The following is a 16,186-nucleotide window of genomic DNA, read 5'->3' as shown; positions in this document are numbered from 1 at the left end:
GTGTGAAAGGCCTACCTGGGAACTCCCATTGTCATTGTGGCACAGCAATCTACAGCATATAGTGCTCACTGCACACATCGAAATTGCATTTATGCCTCACCCATGCAAAGGGGCAGCCCCAAACGGCGCTCCAGGCGAGCGTTGCGGCGGGAGAATAGCATACTCAGGGTACCTCAGTTACGTAGGAGGATGCAATGCAATGCACTGCACTGGTTAATTACACGTATGCATGACTGCCCAACTGTGTCTGCTACCTGTTGGCAGGTTCACCTGGACGAGGGATGGGAAGTACCTGAACGTGGCGCGGGATTCCCAGGTGACCATGAGGCGGCGTTCCGGAACGCTGGAGATCTTCTTCTACGGCAAGCCGGAGGACTACGAAGGGGAATACCAGTGCACCGCCACCAACGAGTACGGTTCAGCCGTCTCCAGCAACATCAACCTCAGGATCTCCAGTGAGCAACACTACATTGTTTTTGCATAGTTTTAAAGCGACTCACTCATGAGTGTCTTGAAAAGCGCTATACAAAACTTGTGTATTATCATTATTATTATTATTATTATTATTATTATTATTATTATTATTATAGTTTTTACACAAACGGGAGTCTGATCAAGATGATATATATCCATTGAGACATTAGTCCCTGTCTGGTGCACTTGATTAAAAGAAGAAAAGAATTGAATTTGTGCTACTCTTGGGTGCGTTTCTCGAAAGTGTAGTTGTTAGCCAGTTAGCTACTTGGGTAGTTGGCAATGGGAAATTGCATTGCAAACAAAACAGTAGCTAATGTAGTTAGCAACTATGGTTTCGAGAAATGCAGCCCTGGTGTCTTCTCTCCAGTTAAAATTTCTTGTCCGTCTCTCATTGATGCACCAAATGACAAAACAGAAGCGTATCCTTTTTACAGTTTTTCTGTTTATTTGTTTGATTTGTACTGTATACTTAATATTCTGTTCTATGTAGCTATTTTGATGATGTTTACTAGTGATTTTGGAGCTTCGTAGTGCAGTCTCCTTTAAGGAATATCCATCCATTATTGAACCAAAAAATGCTCACAAAAACCACAACAATGTTATGATATTGCATGTGACCTTACTTTTGGCTTTACTTGTGTTTGTGCGTTTGTGGTGTGTGCGTACGTGTCTGTATGTGTTTGTGCGTGTGTGTTTGTGCCTGCATGCATGCGAGTGTGTGTGTGTGCACGCGCATGTGTGTGTCTGTGTGTGCGTGTGTGTGTCTATGTGTGTTTTTGTGTCTTTATGCCTGCATATGTGTGTGTGTGTGTGTGTGTGTGTGTGTGTGTGTGTGTGTGTGTGTGTGTGTGTGTGTGTGTGTGTGTGTGTGTGTGTGTGTGTGTTTGTGCATGCATTGGTGTGTGCTTGCGTGTGTGTGCGTGTGTGTGATGACAGAGGCGCGCTCGTGGCCAAAGGAGCACCAGGAGCCATTGACGGTGTTCGTGGGAGAGCCACTGGTGTTGCAGTGCAACCCCCCTCCCGGACCCCCTGAACCCACTACCTACTGGGTCAACAGCTGTAAGGAACATCCCTACAGATACATGATATTGCATTACATTAGGGCAGTCATGGGTGAGCGGTTAGGGCGTCAGACTTGCATCCCAGAGGTTGCCGGTTCGACTCCCGACCCGCCAGGTTGGTGGGTTGAGTAATCAACCAGTGCTCTCCCCCATCCTCCTCCATGACTGAGGTACCCTGAGCATGATACCATCCCACCGCATTGCTCCCCATGGGGCGCCGCTGAGGGCTGCCCCCTTGCACGGGTGAGGCATAAATGCAATTTCGTTGTGTGCAGTGTGCAGTGTTCACTTGTGTGCTGTGGAGTGCTGTGTCACAATGACAATGGGAGTTGGAGTTTCCCAATGGGCTTTCACTTTTTCACTTTCACTTACATTACATTACATTACCGGGCAAACACACCGGCGGCGACATGATTAACCCTCTAGCTACCATAACGGCCGTGAACGTCCGGCTGGATCTGTACCAGAACGGCCGCGGCCGGCCGGAATATTTTCATATGAAAATACGGCTGAACGGCCGTCATCATGCAGTTTTTCCAGCTTTCAAACACTTTAGCTCAATATTACAGACCCTCCTCGATATATTTTCAGTATAAAAACTATATGTTTATATTATATTATTTTTCAGTATTTAGATTTTATTACGAGATGCGCCGCTTTATGCGATTTGGCAATCTGCCGTCAATTCAAATGACGGCCGTCCGAGATTGAATGGCTACAAACACAACCATTCTGTTTCTACAACCATTATAGACTAAATATGAAAACTTCCAACCCTCTTCGATCTATTTTCATGGTCAACAGCACATGTTTATGACTATTTAGGCTATTTTTAGATCATGTTGTTTTATTAGGCTTATGAGATGGTGTTCAACTGTTATGAGAGCTGCCATGGTCCTAAATAGCAAACACAACTGTCCAGCCGATGTCTAAACGCTACATATTAAAAATGTAAACTGTCTTCGATGTGTTTTCAGAGTCAAACCATATGTTGGTATCCAACTATCTTAGTTTCCTGGAACAACGGACAGCGACAGCTCTGCGTAACAGCGCATCTGGAAGCGCAGCATGATAGGCTACTCATTTTGCGTGTCAGCTTTGGCAAAGCAGTCAAGGACTGTTACTACTCCACGTGTCCTTCATAAAAATGTGCGTGAAGACGTTGAGTTGAATGCTAACTTCCAATAATAGCTTACCAACGTGGTGTTTGTAGCACTTCAATTCCGTATTACTCGGTGATGCCTGGCGCGCCTTACCTGTGCCAAATTGGGAGGGGAAACTTTCTTACAGCTCCATTCATGTCCTGTCTGATATCGCAGACACTTCTACGGTTATCCTTACACGTCTTTGGCATGGTTTAGTTCAAACATTATTAGCTAGTGTAGTCCATTACAGTTATACCGCTTGAAACCGCTTGAAAACAGGACTTTTGGGTGAACGACATTTGTTGTCGTCACATGATCATTGTTCAACTTTGACCCTGGATGGATGGATGGATAGACGAAGGATAGATAGATAGATGTATAGAGAGATCGATAGATAGATAGATAGGCCTAAATATATAGATATATAGATAGATAGGCCTAGATAATATCGGATTTTTATCACATTTTTTATCATTTAATCCACATCAAAGGCACTCTATGGGAATACTGAACAATTCATTATCCATAAATGATATACCATTTGAAAGTGTGTTTTCTCTACTTTAATATGAAAGTCATTTGTAATTGACACTTTTCATTTCTTCTGAAGTTATTTGACATTATTTAAAATATGACCAAAATGTCTTTTTTTTCCTTAGAATTCTTGGTAGAATTCCGACCTATTCAAAAAAAATCCTGGTAGCTAGAGGGTTAAGATACATGGGTTTACATTACATTAGGTACAAGCAGATATACAGTAAACAGGACATTAGTCATAGGACAAAAGTCATAACAAGGCATAAATTGGTCAACAACAATGCATAAACACCTGAGTCAACACTACAGCTGTAAGAGAACAACCCTCACTTTAGATACTAGATCGACATTCCATCACTGTTTGAATGATACTTGTGAAAGCCATCTGTGAAGTTCCCATTTTCATTACCTCACTCCACTGCACACAAGAAAATTATATTTATGTCACACTCATGAAAGTGGGCTGCCCACATGGCACCCAAAGGGCCCAGTGCAGCAGAACAGTACCATGCTGAAGGTACCTCAGTCATGGAGGAGGATGGGGGATATCACTAGTTATTATATGGTTGTGACGTCATCTGTCGAATGCTCCATTCATTTCAACGGGGCTCCCCAACGTTCGGACGTCTGTTATTTTTCGATAACGGACGGGTTGGTCTATAACAGACCGCTGTCAATGGCAACAAGACTTTTCACTGCTAAAGCGACTTTTCAACAAGACTCTAATCAGCTGCTGTGATAGACAGCACCCGTTGTCCTGGCTACCGCTGTCAATGGAAACAAGACGTTCACTGCTAAAGCCACTGGCTTGTATACAAGTCAGTGGCTAAAGCGAATGTTTCATATCACTCCGCAGGGGGTCCGGTCTTTTGTCACTCTAATCAGCTGCTGTGATAGACAACACCTGTTGTCCTGGCTACCTAGCTGTTGCCTAGCGGTGTTCCACAACGGCACTGTTTTGTTTTGCGCAGCAACAATCTTAACATTAAATAGGTCTAAAGAAATGTCCCCCGCCATGTGTGAATCATTTAAGTATATCCATATAATAAGCGGGTTAACTTTCGGCGAGTCGGTCGCTTTGTGGAATAGCAGCACTTCAGAGAGAACAAGACCCCTCCGCTCCGCGTCGGGGTCTAAAGATTCTCTCTGTCGTGCTGCTATTCCACGGTAGCGACCTTCTCGCCGAACGTTAACCCTTACTTAATTACTCCTCACCAACCTGACAGGTCGGGAATCAAACTGGCAAGCCTTGCGCCACAAGCAGGACCCCTAACCCCTTACCCATGACATCCCACCACTGCTCACGAAATGATGATACATATTCTCCATTTGGCACCGTGTTGGCTCACCAAAATATTTTCCGTCCTCCCGTCCCGTCTGCTGTCTCTCCCTGAAGCGATGGTGCCCATCAAGCAGAGCCGTAGGGTGTCCAAGGCGGAGAACGGAGATCTGTATTTTGCCTACGTGCTGCCAGAGGACGCCAACACAGACTACTGCTGCACCGCACGCTTCCCCTACTCCTACACCATCCACCAGAAGAGCGCTGTCATCCTACAGGTACTGACAGGTGAGTTACTCTCTCCTGCTTCTGGGAATGTCATAGAATGTAGGGAATGTAAGCAGGGAAGCCGACAAAGGGGGGGACGACACACAAAGGGATCAACTGTCCCGGGCCCAGGGAGATGGGGAGCCCATAATTGGGTCCTCATTATGTTTAATATTAGGTAGTGGGCCCCTTTCAGCTGATTTTGTCCTGGGCCCAGCCAAAGCTGCCAGCGGCCCTAAATGTAAGGGTCGACTTGCTCTGCTTCTCTAACTGACTGAGGTGTACACAGTATAGAACTACGCATACAGTGGATCTACTTCATTGGATTCACTTCGGTGGAATAACTGGTGTGTAATAGCATTTAAGATCATGTACTAGTGTTGTAATACCACAAGTGAGAGTACTTCTATTTCTATTTCATTTACACTTTGCTAACTGATGTCAATGAGTTGCTGTCATTGTTAATGGTGCTACAGTGTGTGTGTATCCAGGCACATTTCAGTAACATTTGTTTTTTGTGCAGATTTGTTTACATTCAGGCTATGAAGCCTATATTTACAAGATTCTGTATTGTTATGGTTCTGAAATGTCTCAATCTTCTGCATTTGTGATTTGAAGAGCAGAGATCAGCACCACAGCAAAGCTTTGCATAGTATTGTAGCTTTGCCTAGTTTGTCTACAGTAGCAGTGTTTTATTTTAGTTTGGTTAATGTTGTCCTTTTTCTCTATTGTACGTCCATCGTGATGTCTTTGTAACAGTACTAAGCTGTTAAGTTAAACTATTTTTTAACCAAATTGGTATTGTTGTTTTTGTGTTGTCGTTTTGATTGGCACCTTGTTGTGTTTTGCAGAGTGTATATTCCTAAAATGTCCTACTAAGGTTCCTCTTAAACCATACTGATTAAGTGGTGAGTCTGAACCACATTATTTATTCACCACTCCTACTCCCCTTGCTTTGACTACCTCACTCAATCCAGCTAAAATAAAAAGTTAAGTTGCCCTGCTGTCTTAAGTTTGTACTGTAAGTTAACTCAATTCGAGGCTTAACTCAACTTGAGGCCTTCTCAAGTTAACTTACAAACTTGAGGCAGCAGGGCAACTTACTTTTTTAAGTTTAACTGGCTTGCAATGTTTTTCAGTGCTTCAATTTCTTATATGGGTCACATCTGAGTTAAATCACTGATGATTAATCTTGTCTCACTAACACTAGTGCGTTGAGTGCTATAACACATTATAACCTGCTTTGCTGATGCGCTTGACACAATGATAGAACAGAACAGCACCTAATGTCCCTCACAGGCACCTGTGCACTCATCCCTCTCTGATCTTCCTGTAGTACGCAGGCCGTCTGAGAAGGCTCCCGCTTTCATGTACCCGCCGAAGAAGGCCACCTCCAAAACTGTCCTCGTGGGGGAGGAGTTTGTGGTGGAGTGCTTTGCAACAGGAGTGTAAGTAGCAAACTAATGTTTTTTTTCCAATCCTCCGTTGATTTTTCCAAAGACTATAGCAATAGTTAAGCCTTTATGTTTTCACATCTGTTTTGTCATGACCATGCCGTGTGCAGTGCATTGTCCCTGCCAAATAAACTACAAATAAAAACATAATATGTTGTGAATCTGTATGTTGTGCAGTCCTCCTCCAGTGATGAAGTGGACTAAGGACTGGGGCGAGGTGTCCCTGGATGGAAAGCGACTGGAGAGCTTCAACAAGCGGATTCGTATCCTGTCAGCCACCGCTGAGGACGCCGGAGACTACACCTGCACCGCCTCCAACAAGATGGGATACGTGGAGCGCACCATTCACGTCACTGTCAAAGGTCAGAGTCCTCCGTCAGAAAACAATTTTGGGTTGGAGATTTGCTTCTGCGTAATTGAGTACCAATTTCAGGTGGGAGGAATAAACTCTGATCGGTGCAGTTTGAAACCATTGCATGTGATTTGACCTTATTGCTGACATTTGATAGTATGTACAGTAACATGCATCTACAATCAGCTTGCATTCATTCAGCTCTAACATACCAACATTTTTAATAAAAAAAAACCCTCAAATCTCATGAGCCTGAATGCTCTCAGTGTTCAGTTCTCAGTGATACTTGCAGCTCCAGGCACCTATAGGTCAATGTATCCAGCACCAATGGGTTAATGTGGCATTCTATACCTCTGTGGTCTCACCTGAGCATTTGGACCCCTACAGGTGCTCCATTCTGGTTGGAGAAGCCGAAGAATCTGATTCTGTCCCGGGACGCCAGTGGAAGGATGACGTGCCAAGCAGATGGCATCCCCCGACCCACCATAAAGTGGCTCATCAACGGCATGCCAGTGGACGGTACTGTACAACACAATGCAATACAACATGTATTTACTGTATATCGCACAGTGTCATAACTATGAAGTTGACTCAAACCGCTTTCAAAATACACATTCACATATAAACATGATCGCACAGTAGACTGTAAATTCAGTCTTCTCAGACCCAGCATACAGTGGCATACTGGCATACCAGTGGATGGTGAACCAAGCTGAAAATTGACCTTACATTTTCAGTGATAAACCTTTAGAGAGAAGTACCAAATACTCTCTATTGTATTACATTTTACACTGTTTTAATTTAGAGGATAATACTCCTAGAGTCTCTGGTAAAAAAAATAACACCCATTTAACACGTAGAGGTGAATTTAATATTACAATTTTGATTGTATTGTATGGTAGGTCTATTTGGTCCCCCCCTTGGCGGGCCTGCCTGTGTTTTTGAGGTTCTGTTTTACGACTTCCTGTTCTGTTCCGGTGTGTTGTTGTGTTGTGTTGTGTTGTCCAGAGGCGGAGCCGGTGCCAGGCAGACAGGTGTCGGGGGAGACTCTGAGCTTCAAAGGCGTGACGGAGGCCACCACAGCTGTGTACCAGTGCAACGCCTCCAACCCCTACGGCTACCTCCTGGCCAACGCATTCATCAGCGTCATGGGTAAGGGCACAGACAAGAAAAGAAGGGCACGTTGCCCGAAACGTCACAATTAAGAGAAACAGGAGCTTGGTGTCGCGGCCTTCAGTTTCAGCTTTCATGTGACTATACTAATCCTGCACCCTATCTTTTTTTAGACAAATGTGCATGTTTGTTACACTAAGAGCCCAGATAAGTAAAAGATCAACAGAGCTATCATAGTATTTTGCACACCAGGGCTGGACTGGGACAACAAAACGACCCGGGCATTTTTTGCCTCAGACCGGCCCCACATACCGATAATTAGCGGAGCGCCGCAATTAAATTGACGTAACTAATGTCTTCTAACGGAAAAAACCCTCTCTTTCAGGTACCAAAAAACTCCACTATAGGTGCAGTGATCTCACGTTCAATTGTTTATGTAAAATGAATCTATGAATTAGTCATGTAAGCTGGCAGAAAACCTGGAAGTTGAGAGAAGAGAGCCCCTAACAGATGGGGATGAACTGCCCTTATCTGCACCTTCAGTCAAGTCAGCTCCTTGGACACACACAAAGAGAGGGGGGCACATACTTATTCTAATGTTAGGCACATACTGTAGACCTTCACTATTGGGTTTGGAGCGTCTTGCTTCAGATAGTGGTTTAAAAAGGTTTGCAATGTACAGTCTGGGAGGCAAAAATAGTTAACTTCTGCCTCAACAGTCTGGCTTGACAAGACAAGAACAGAGGGATAAATTATTAACTACAAATAATACAATACTTAAACTTAATATTCAAATGTATATTTATTGGTATTCAGTTGTAAAGAAATCCTGCACACTGTCCATTCCTACAACAAACTTTTTCTGAAGAAGTTCAGATCACCGAAATGTTGTATTAAAGTTTGTTGGTGGAATGGACAGTGTTCAGGATTTCTTTACACTTGAATGACAACCCCACCAGCCCAACCACAGAGGTGTGTTCTTGAAATATTTATTGGCAGTAACAATAATATGCTTAGTGGCTACTCACTGGCTACTCTACATAATCACAGACAGCACCATTCCACCACAAAGACAGCAATTAGCACATGCCTGTGAATAGGCCTATTTTGGCCTTAAAAATGAGCAGAATGTACAGGAGGAATATAAAATGAAGTCTCAGGAATTAACCATAAAGTTTACCATTAATCTCCATTTAGCCTATCATAACAAATCTATATATTTATCACATGGACTATAGAGCATAGGCATATACTTACAAATCTTCATTGGTACACATTCAACTTGGAAAAGGAAAACCAAAAGAATGAAATACAGTGCATTGTCTCTGAGACTTTGTCTTCCTCAGGATAGGCCTATAAAAGCACACATCTGCTTCTATGTGTTAGTGTTGTCGTAATGTACATGGCAACTGAATATCATGCATACCACTGGAAAGAGGAGAATGTAAGCTTTCGAATGGTACCCCACATGTGCCAGTTCACAGCCATGATGTCTATACAAACATGCATCAAAGAGTGTGTGTGGGGAAAACTATGTTTTGTTGAACCGCTATTTGCGATTTCGTTCGCTATTACGCATTTTTTTCGGGGCTTGAGTCTATTATATCTGAGGGAGCTCCTGGGCTGGCATATCATATTTCTGGCAAATGCCACCCCCTGCCACCCCTTAGAACCGCCCTGGCCGAGGGCTGTCAACATGACATCGAGGGCCGCCGGTCTCTTTTGTTAAAAAAAATAAAATAAAAATTAAGAGGGGCATCGGCCCTCAAGGGGCGTCGGCCCACCAGGAAAATGCCCGGTATGCCATACTGTCAGTCCAGCCCTGTTGCACACATACCCTCCTCAATAGGCTTGCCACCCGTCCCTTGAAATACAAAATCGTCCGTTATTTGGAAGTTAAATCCCTTACTTACTGAACTGATACGGGACGTGTCATGAATAACAAAGGCTGAAACAGGCCACAATTTGGTTAAAATGCAGGAAATTGCATCTAAAAATACTTTTTTTTCTGGGGGAGGACCCCCACACCTCCCGCAACAATCAAGTGTCCCTTATTTTTATTTCTGAAAGGTGGCAACCCTACTCCTCAAAGTAAACTCATGGCCGACTGACTGAGTGGCTGACCAGCATATCCGGGATTTTTTCATGTGACTTAAATTAGAAAGAATGAGCTAAACAAGCTAAGTCAGGTCAATTCAAGTCAAGTTACATATTACAACTGGGCAGGTAAACCATCTTATTTCCTTATTATTTGTTATAAGCACGGTATGAAACCACCACACTACACCACTTTCATTGAGGTACCCCCCTATACTGCAGGCAGCAATATTTCAAATACCTATTTCCAAAAAAAATTTCTTCAGCCTGAAGGGTATGACGACGCACTATCATGACTCAGTGTGATACAGCCAACATGAAAGGAAATGGTTTCCGCCGGTGCCATGAAAGCAATCTTCATTCATGTGTGTGAGTTGACGGATGTGGCCAAGTGGGAAAAAAAATGTGACCTCTCGGTTGCCATGGTAACCTGAGTTCGAGGTCTTAAGTAGGTTTCCAAGGCCCGGCCAGGCAGGCACTGGCATGAGCACAATCACTGGCATTTGCAGGTGGGGTGGCCATTTAGAAGGCGGGCTGGTTGGCAGCACAGAATACAAACACGGAGCTGAGGGCCGCTGATAGCTTTTGCTGGGCCCAGGACAAAGTCATCTGAAAGATTACGCAACCCAACACATATAATGTAACTGGGACCGAATTCTGGGCCCCCTATCTCCCTGGGCCCAGGACAACATACCAGTTTGCCCCCACTCCCTGTCTGCATGCCTGCCGGAGCACAGCGGTGCAGGAGAAAGGGTCCACTGGTGACTAGTCTTCCTCGCCGCTTTTCCTCCAGCAGTGGTTTAAAAAGAACAACCCGGAACAGCTGTATTGTTACAGCAATGAGTGATGTGGGTTTAATGCACAGTGTGGCATTTGCAGGTGGGGTGGGTGGCCGTCTAAGCAGGCTGTCTGGTTGGCAGCACTGAATAAAAAGAGAGATCTTAGTGCTCGTCAGCCAGCCAGCCAGTGAGTGAGCCTGGCAGCAGTGCAAGAGAAAAGGTTGCTCTACACTCACTTTCATCCCTGCTGCTCTCTCCCTCTGCCAGTGGTTAGAAAAGAAAGAATAATTAACTACAATAACAACTCTATGGTTACACAGCATTTGATGCACTGAGTTGAACAAAACAGTAGATGCAGCTGTACTTTGAAGTTCATTCAGTTCTCTGTCCAAGCAGTGATCATGGTTTATGACTTGATACTTTGCAGTTGATACCTTGCAGTTGATACCTTGCAGTTGATACCTTGCAGTTAGGGCTCTAAATTAAAAAAAATTCATGATCAAAAAATGAGAATGAATTCTCTGACTAAGGTACTTCAAATTAAAATGTCAGGGCAGTGCCTGAAGAAGGCACTCATGCCGCTACGCGTGGGCCTTGTTTTTAATATGTCCATGTAGGACCTGTCATATTAATAAAGACATTTTAATTTGGAGTGCCTTAGTCAGAGAATTCATTCTCATTTTTTGATCCTGCAAGTACTATACCTTGGACTAAAGAGCACCCAAACCCAAGAAGCCAACAAACCATCTGGATAAGAGCACGCCATACTCTACAAACTGAAAGTAACTTTCTTTCATCACCAGCCAAAATGGCTAGTGGGTGTTAATCTCACTTGCCAAAAACACACACTCTAATGTGTCAAGGTGGCTAGTAAGTTGGTGTTTTCTACCAGCCAAACTGAAATTTCACCAGCATTTGGCTGGTTGCCCTTGAGCAAGGCACCTTACCTCACATTGCTCCTGGGACTGTAACCAATACCATGAGTCCCTTTGGATAGACATTTCAGCGAAGGGCTGTAATATGGTTGCTGTATGGTAAGTACCAAGGCGTGCGCAATGTGCAGTATTAACACAACCGGTAGGGACAATCTTCTGAAAAATTGCATTGGTCAATGATATCCAGTGTAGTGGAAAGCACGCACATCCAGCAAAAAAAGCATGAGCAGGTGCCAAATAAAAAAAAATGTCACATGTAGGAGCGGAAAAGAATCTGCACACTGCTTGCAAAAGATTTAATTTATTTGGAGCAACGTTTCGATCATAGATCTTCTTCAGGCATCAGATGCTCTGATTGTTCTACAGAAAGTATGTCAACGCAGTCTCACCCCAAGTAGTCAATTTCTGACTACCTTGGACCAGACGGCAATTTTTGACGTCTTGGGTATTCCTTCCACGTCACATTTTGACTATGTGGCCTAACCCTAAACCTATTCTTAAACCTAACCTCAATGACGTTATGCTGCCACAAGGGGGCGCCTTTGAGGACATAGTCAAAATGTGACGTGGAAGGAATACCCAAGACGTCAAAAATTGCAGTCTTGGGGTGTCAAAAATTGAGTAGTCAAAAATTGACTACTTGGGGTGAGACTGTGTAGAGTATGTGCACTCATTCTGCACATGGTTGTATCCATGGGGTCACACAACAAACATATGCCTGGCTTAAATGTAATGTGATGTCATGGTGGATGCAGTTGACAGTTTGTCCCTCTGTGCTGTCCCCAGACCAGCAGGCGCGTATCCTGGGCCCCAGGGATCAGCTGGTGAAGGTCATCGAAGGTCGAAAGACGGCGCTAGACTGCCCTTACTTTGGAGCCCCCGCCCCAGAGCTTAACTGGTGAGGACACTGGACACTGGTGCACAGTATCCAGAGATGTATAAAGTAGAAGTAGAAGTACTGTTGTGGATTGTAATTGGCACACTAGTAGTATGCTATTACATGGTTTCAACTTTGTAATATCATATATTGTAGTATCATAGTTGTAATTACATTCATAACATGACTTATACTTCTCTACTACAACCTCTACTATAACATTTGTATTTTATACATCTCTGACATTATCACTGACATATTACTCATCCCAAGTGTTAGCTTTATAAGTATAATGTGCTACCATATGTGTTCCTCGCTTACTCCCTCTCTCTCTCTCTCTACATTCTCTTTCTTTCATTTGATCTCTCTGCGTTTCTGTGAATGTCTTCCTTTTTTCTCTCTCTCCTTGCTATCTTAATCTCTGTCCCTGTCTGTCTGTCTGTCTGTCTGTCTGTCTGTCTGTCTCTCTCTCTCTCTCTCTCTCTCTCTCTCTCTCTCTCTCGCTCTCTCTCTCTCTCTCTCTCTCTCTGAAAGGTCAAAGGGTGGAGTGGGAAAGTTAGAGGGTGGTCGCTACAAGGTCTACAAAAACGGAACACTGGAGATCCGCAAGACGCGATTGGACGACCATGGCACGTACATGTGCATCGTCAGCAACATCATTGGTCGAGACGAAAACCAGGTCACGCTGGAAGTAAAAGGTCAGTTGGGCTAAGCTCCTCCCCCCTTGTATTCCATTGGTCAACTGAGGGGATCAATGTTTGTACACTCCTGAGGTGCAGGCAAGGATTTTTAAAATGCAAAATACATTTTTATGGCCTGTTTTACCTTTACTGTGGATAGAACAATGAAGATGATGGCTGCAGGAAGCCAGTGGGAGTGAGAGATAGAGTACGGTTGGGAAATAACCCAGGCTTTACTTCAACCTGGATCCTCATGGGCAATGCAAGCCTATTCATGGTACATTGGCACATGGTAGCGTACTTGTAGCTTGATGCAACACTTCACTCCCTCCAAGCATCTGTTTTGTTTTGACTCTGTTTACTGTATTATTTCCTGTCCATGGATTACAAGTCTCCTATGACCCCAGAGCTTTACATAACATGGAGTACTCTAAAGCAGTGGCAAAAATATAGTCAAGTCAAGTCAGCTTTTATTGTCACTTTCTTCATATGCACAAGTCATACAAGGAAAATATGCACAAGTCATACAAGGAAAAAGAGTTACTAGTATAGATAAGAATAAATAAGAATATAGGCCTAATGTAATACCATGTGCATAAAACAATTACATACATTTTTTATTGATCATTACAGAGCCCACTCAGGTCTTCCAGAAGCCCCAGAACGTGGTGATTCTGCGTGGCGGAGATGCCAAGTTCGAGTGCGCAGTGAAGCACGACGAGAGCATGATGCCCTCTGTTCACTGGGAGAAGAACAACAAGACCCTGTACATCGGGCGGAGGTCTGTATTTAGAAGATGCTGTATTAAGGGAGGAGCGCTTGTGTTTGTTTATGTGCTTATGTGACAACCAACACAGATTGTGTGTTAACCACTAAGCGCGGAGCCTGTGTTATAACCTTACCGTCACCAAAATTGTAATGACTGTGTCTTCCCTCTTCATTCAGGTCCATCACTTCCCTTTATATTGTTCTTATATATTTTTTTTATATGATCTTTAATCACTTACTTCGAAACATCCTGCTCTTGTTTCTGAATGGCCTTAGATGCTGGGTCCGATTTTTGTTTGTTTGTTCGTTTGTTTCTGGATATGGTCTGTTTTGTTTTTGGGTTTTCTATTGTCTTGTTTTGCCCTCTTCCTTCTCTTTCTTTTTCATTTTCTTTTTCATTTTCTTTTCATTCATATGATTTCTTTAACAACTAATGGCATCTTGTAAAATATTGTAGCATGTTGGGTGGTGGGGTAGGTTGGAGAGCAACGCCAGTGAGTGAATGAGTGAGTGAGTGTATGCGTCTATGTCTACTGATTTGTTTTCTTTTCTGTTTTTGTACTGTACTGTCAGTAGGACCCCCTCGAAAATGAGATGGCACATCTCAAGGGGCTATCCTTGTAACAAAATAAATAAATAAATAAATTAATTAATTAATTAATTAATCTGTTACTTAAGGCTCTCGATAATGCCATAGCAATGTTGTTAGGATGTAGTTGAGTATTTTCAGAAAATAGTGAATAGGCACTAGCCTGATAATCATTGATGTTCAAATCTCTTCGAGACTTGGTCTGACTAAGAGCATAACAATTAACATCTCCCAAACGGCATGGTTGACCCGCCTCCCTTCTTTTGCTTATGGTTGTTTGCTTACCGACAAAGTGGGAGGCGTTCCCATATTTTCGGGAACTCAGAAAGCACTTGCATTGCTCTTGACCTGACTAGTTGCAACGCTGAAAGTGTTGCGTCACAAGGGGGGGAACAGCCTGGCTAAATAGGCACGCCAGCGACCCCATCTGCACTAAGAGGCTACAGACTGCTGTGGTCATCGTTTCATGGAAATTACATGTGGACATGCTCTGGACAGGCTTTGTAACAATCTACTGGACATCATCCTAACAAAAGTTTGCTTCAGCCAACTCATATTTTTTTAAACCTCTCTTCCTATTGGCTGTAGGATGATAAAGGAGGAGGAGTCTCTGACCATCCTGAATGTCAACAAGGCGGACGAGGGTCTCTACAGCTGTGTTGTCAAAACAGAACTCGATGACATCATAGTGTCCGCTCGACTCAAAGTCATGGGTAAAAGCACGCACATGCGCGCGCGCACACACACACACACACACACACACACACACACACACACACACACACACACACACACACTTTAACTACTTTATTAGTTAGCTATTATTTATATGTCCGCAATTCATATGTACATATCACACTTAACTTGAGAGTAGCCTAATCACACACACACACACACACACACACACAGAGCTATGCATACCCATATCTGACCCCGGTTCCCTTCCAATAGATCGTCCTGATGCGCCGACAGACCTGGAGATATCAGAGCCCTCGGAGCGTAGCGTGCGGCTCACCTGGAAACCCGGCGACAGCAACCACAGCCCAATCAGAGGTAAACCTGACGAGCATTACAGTACAATAGAATACGTAGAATAGAATAGAATAGAACAGGATAGAATAGAATACAACAGAACAGAACAGAACAGAATAGAATAGACAATAGCAGGCAGGCCCGGATTAATGCACAGGCTAGATATGGCTACAGCCTAGGGGCCTCCACCTGCCAGGGCCCCCCTGATTGCCCAAAAGTGAAAAATTGCAGAATTGGGACAAGATGCAATATTGAAAAAACGATCAGTTGGCAGACATGTTGTCCTTAATTTCTAGCTCGTAATTATGACACCATCTACATACATTTTTCACAAGATTCGCCTTCTGGGGGGGCCCACAGCAACCTGTAGCCTTGGGGCTCCGGGCCATGTTAATCTGGCCCTGATAGCAGGTGTCACCAGCGTGGTGCCTGCGGGTGCCAGGTACAGGTAGCCCTCCAGAAGCTTCTGAGGTGCCCATCAACAATGTTACTGCTCTGTCTGCAGAGGCTAAATAGCCCCAAAACAAATAAAAAAGTAAACCTGAATAATATAACAACTTTATCCCCACCTGACAGTAAGTGGAATTATCCGTAACCTCATATTAAACACCGTTCCACCAATGGAACACTGTGTAGTCATTGAAAAGACTTAACTACCGTAGGTACGCCTTGGTTATTGCCATTCGGGTAACAACACATTTATAACAGGGACGATATGTTATATCACTTGACCTTAAACTCTTA

At 43.7% G+C, this 16,186-nt stretch overlaps 1 protein-coding gene across 1 annotated transcript in view; it reads left to right on the top strand.

Moving 5' to 3' along the window:
* Positions 1–16,186, top strand: part of nfascb (neurofascin homolog (chicken) b) — a 37,362-nt gene that overhangs the window by 7,211 nt on the left and 13,965 nt on the right. The window contains exons 5-16 of the mRNA XM_063208523.1: positions 265–455; positions 1,414–1,536; positions 4,617–4,787; positions 6,103–6,214; positions 6,398–6,582; positions 6,960–7,091; positions 7,581–7,724; positions 12,283–12,394; positions 12,908–13,071; positions 13,687–13,834; positions 14,999–15,123; positions 15,362–15,463. Of these exons, the coding sequence (XP_063064593.1) occupies positions 265–455; positions 1,414–1,536; positions 4,617–4,787; positions 6,103–6,214; positions 6,398–6,582; positions 6,960–7,091; positions 7,581–7,724; positions 12,283–12,394; positions 12,908–13,071; positions 13,687–13,834; positions 14,999–15,123; positions 15,362–15,463 (1,709 nt within the window). The remainder of the gene's footprint in view (positions 1–264; positions 456–1,413; positions 1,537–4,616; positions 4,788–6,102; positions 6,215–6,397; positions 6,583–6,959; positions 7,092–7,580; positions 7,725–12,282; positions 12,395–12,907; positions 13,072–13,686; positions 13,835–14,998; positions 15,124–15,361; positions 15,464–16,186) is intronic.

Source organism: Engraulis encrasicolus, chromosome 10 (assembly GCF_034702125.1).
Source record: "Engraulis encrasicolus isolate BLACKSEA-1 chromosome 10, IST_EnEncr_1.0, whole genome shotgun sequence".
Classification (NCBI taxonomy): Eukaryota; Metazoa; Chordata; class Actinopteri; order Clupeiformes; family Engraulidae; genus Engraulis; species Engraulis encrasicolus.
This window is presented reverse-complemented; position numbering and strand designations above follow the sequence as displayed.